Genomic DNA, 3,993 nt, shown 5'->3' on the forward strand with positions numbered 1-3,993 from the left:
GATATTTTTATGCATATCGAATAATTAACTCATGAATACTTGTTGTGATATTGGAGTATGTAGGTGATATTAAAGTTGATTGATGCGTATCATGTGATTTTACTGTAGTACGACCTCTAGGGCTATTTCCGACACTTATAGAAATGACTCAATAGATTGATCAGAAAGATAATTTTAAGGTGATTTGTTACCAACAACAGTTTCATCTTATGACGAAAATAATTGTCATATCACCCTGGTGATCATCCATCACCGAAGGCACAGAGCTAATGTCTTTGAACAAAATAGTAAGATAGTAAGCAATATAGTAACCCACACTTGACTTGTGTAAGAAGAATGTATATATCTGAAAGACATGATATAGTCGAAACTCTTACCATGCCTCTGTTCAAGGCGCGGATTAGTGGCAGGTATCGTGCATCATTAGGACCGGCTCCATAAATGCCTTAAGGGACTCAATGTTAGCAAGAAGGAACACAATGTAACATTTTTCCTGCCAAGTAAGCATACTGCAGGCAGTAAAAGTGAACAGAGGGAGTATTTTTTTCTTTCATTGATATTCTTTTACCTGATAATTTCTTCTTAATTCTTATGAATTTATTTCAACATTTTGGAGGACAGTTATATAAAATTCAGATAATTATGACATAAGGTTTGACAGCATCCATAACCATATATAGTTCCAAAATTCTCTGCCAATATACAGAACTTGTATCAAATGCATATACTAACTTTTTTTTGACACTTAAATACATATACTAACTTCATGCAGAATACTTCATATCTCAACAAAAATCCTTCAAATATCAACTGAACAGGAGCCTCTCACACCGAATATTAATAAACTCATTAGCCACAAAAGGCTTCGTCCGAATCATCTTTTATAACTTATAAGCCAGTGATCTATGTGAGCAGAGCAATTCAGGGCCTGTGTGAACTTTAGAATGCAGAAATTCACAACAATCTCAATTTCTACATAATTGAGATATATTCCATCACTAAGCAGGAACAAGGCTGGGCTCCGAGGGCGAAGATGACTCAAGCAGTTGGTTAGGCTCAGAGGGCGTGGACGACTCAAGCAGAGGATTCTTCTGGAACTCATTTCTGAGCTGCCCACAAGCCGCATTAGCGTCAAGCCCACGGGTCTGTCTGACGCTGACCGTGATCTTCCGAGATTCCAACGCATCAACAAAAGCTTGAATCTGTGCGAAATCACCAACACAAATACTAACAATCTCAAACCCAAAACAAGTTCCATGATACGCTTTGTGACGAAGAATGAGATAGATAGCATACCGCTTTTCTGTACGGCCTCTTGTACTCAGAACCTTCTACCGGGTTATAGGGAATCAGGTTCACATGATAACCGCCTCCACATGCATGCAACAGCGCTGCAAGTTCTTCAGCGTGTGCCTTTTCATCGTTAATCCCAGCTGAAAAAGAAAAAGAACAATTCAATCATGTCAGGTGACAATGGCTGAAACCATAATGCAGTTTTGAACATCCATCTCCATCAGATAGATGGATCATTCAATGTGAAGGCATAGTTGGATTACCTAGCAGAGTGTACTCGAAGGATACTCTGCGTCCAGTTTCGAGGAAATAATTCTTGCAGTCATCCATTAGTGCTTCCAGAGGATATGCCTTCGCACTTGGAACAATTGTTTCACGCAACCTCTGATTTGGGGCATGCAGGCTGATACGAGTACAGCAAAATAGTCAGAAGACAAATTATAGAAGCAAATGCTGCTTGTAATAGACAGTTTCTTTCAGCTAAGCCCAGAGTTTGGACAATGCCAAAAGGGGGGAGGTTCTTGCAAGGAATACAGAGTATTAAGTAATTTTGGTAAGTAGTAAGCATAAACCAAGGCCACATTGTCTATTATTGATGCTAAGAACCCAAGTTTGGAATATTTTGACATCGTACCTGACTGCCAGTGTCGACTGAAGCTTGTGAGATGCTAGCTTACTTATCGTGTTGGGAACTCCTACTGTTGAGATTGTCATCATCCTTTGCCCAATCTTTAGTTCCTGAAAATAATATATTCATGTTGAGTGACAGGACACATGTCAAACATCTTCTTATTAAGCATACACAAAGTACGGTCGAATGTATTACGAAAATTATCTGAGCTCAAGCGAACACACAACTCGGTGACTTGCCAATTCAACATACCTTATTCAAGCATTGGTGTGCCTCCAGAACTGCTTTGAGGTTCAACATGGGCTCGCCCATCCCCATGAACACTACATTTGTCACCCTGTGTTTGAATGACTCCTCTATGGCCAACACCTGCAATACCACAACATCAATCCACCATGCAACAAAAAAAACGCAATTTCAGCCTGTTTATAACAACTTGCAACTGCAAGGTAGCGGCGTTGCTGGGAGAGAGAGAGAGAAATAACCTGCTCGACTATCTCGTGGCCCTTAAGGTTCCTTGCGAACCCTCCCTTCCCTGTGGCACAAAACGAGCAACGCAAGGGGCAGCCGACCTGCATAAGCACCATTGATACTGTGAGGAACACTCAGCTAGCTGAAGCAGTGGCAAGCATCCGAAACACCGGTTCCAAATCACCTGTGATGAAACGCAGGCGGTGAGCCTAGGCGTGCCCCTGTCGTCGACAGGGATCCCTACCGTCTCCACCAACCTGTTGTCCTCCAGCTTGAGAAGTATCTGCAAGGTAGGAGCATTGGACCAACATACAGAGTCATCATGAGCCTCTCCAAACTCACCAATCACACGGCTCCGTCTCTGACTTCACAATGTCGTGGGAACCTCGATCGGCGTACCTTGGTGGTGCCATCGGTGGCAGTGACTGCATGGTGCACGGGCGATCGGCCGACGTTCCATCCCGCGCCAACCAGCGCCTCCCGGAACACCTTGGGCACTACACAACGACGAGCAGCCAAAGCACGGTCAGGACGAGAGCGGCCGAGGCAAAACAACAAACAGGTGGCGCGCATGGCCCAATGGCAACCCACCGTAGGCGAACTCCTCGACCTGCTTGGCCCTGTTCTTGTATACGAGGTCGTGCAGCTGCTTCCCCCGGTAGCTTTGCTGCGAGCCGGCAGTACACGGGGAAGGTAAGTAAGGAGAAGAAAAAAGGCGGCGCCTTTGCGCGGGGCTCTGGTTTCGGGCTTACCTGGCCGAGGTCGACGGCGAGCTGGCGGAGCTCGGGCTCCGTGAGGCCGAGGAGCGCGCGTCGGGAGGTCTCCGGCGGGGCGGCGGCGGAGGCGCGAGTGCGCAGGCGGAGCGCGCGCGCCAGCGGCACGGCGCGGACCTGCTGCGGCGCGGCCATTCTTTTTCCTAGTGCTGCTGCTGAGGATTACACTGCCTGCTGCTGCCTCGGTGCCTCATCCACTTCCCGTCCCTTCGAGTGTTCGTCTTGGGCTTTTCATCCTGCCATGTGGGCCGCCCGTGGACGATTTTTGGTGTTAGACAACGGCCAGCCCGGCCACATAAGATTTGAGGAGATGTTTGTTTTGTGTGTGTGGATGACGTCCCTTCGCACAGGACACGTCCATTCGAGTTGAACTGAAACAAGCTGTCGGACGAAAAATTGGCAAAAAGATTGTGGCCTCCGAGCTGGGATTCAAACTCGGACCTACAACTTGTACATGTTTCTGGCTAACCAGTGAACCTATCAAGCATTGCTTTCATAAGGAGAAGAGCAAACTCTAAAGGACTAAATGTAGCCACGTAAACTCAACATTACTTCAAGAAATTGCAAACAGTGTGTCAAATTTCGAACACTTTATTGAAGTTACGATTTATTTGTAACAAACATGAACAATTTTCAAAATTTCTCTCCATATTTTAGAATTGTGTAGAAATTTCAAATTTGTGGTAATTATTTTAAAAGGTGAACATTTTTTAAATGTGCAAACAAAATTTGAAATATGCGACATCTTTTGACATTCTGAATAATATTTGAAAATTGATTTTTTTTCTAATTTCTAGTAAAATTTTAAAAATGAGAATATTTTTG

At 44.6% G+C, this 3,993-nt stretch overlaps 1 protein-coding gene across 1 annotated transcript; it reads right to left on the bottom strand.

The window, feature by feature from the left end:
- Window positions 1–553: 553 nt before the first annotated feature.
- On the bottom strand, window positions 554–3,371 carry LOC123445705 (probable dual-specificity RNA methyltransferase RlmN). The gene is made up of 10 exons (XM_045122731.1): window positions 3,148–3,371; window positions 2,987–3,062; window positions 2,795–2,892; window positions 2,580–2,678; window positions 2,410–2,496; window positions 2,177–2,293; window positions 1,928–2,031; window positions 1,557–1,696; window positions 1,297–1,433; window positions 554–1,202 (listed from the first exon to the last, which is right to left on the bottom strand). Exons 1-10 carry the CDS (start codon window positions 3,301–3,303, stop codon window positions 999–1,001), a joined length of 1,218 nt encoding a protein of 405 aa, XP_044978666.1. The 5' UTR covers window positions 3,304–3,371; the 3' UTR covers window positions 554–998.
- Window positions 3,372–3,993: the final 622 nt, after the last annotated feature.

Source organism: Hordeum vulgare, chromosome 3H (assembly GCF_904849725.1).
Source record: "Hordeum vulgare subsp. vulgare chromosome 3H, MorexV3_pseudomolecules_assembly, whole genome shotgun sequence".
Lineage (NCBI taxonomy): Eukaryota > Viridiplantae > Streptophyta > Magnoliopsida > Poales > Poaceae > Hordeum > Hordeum vulgare.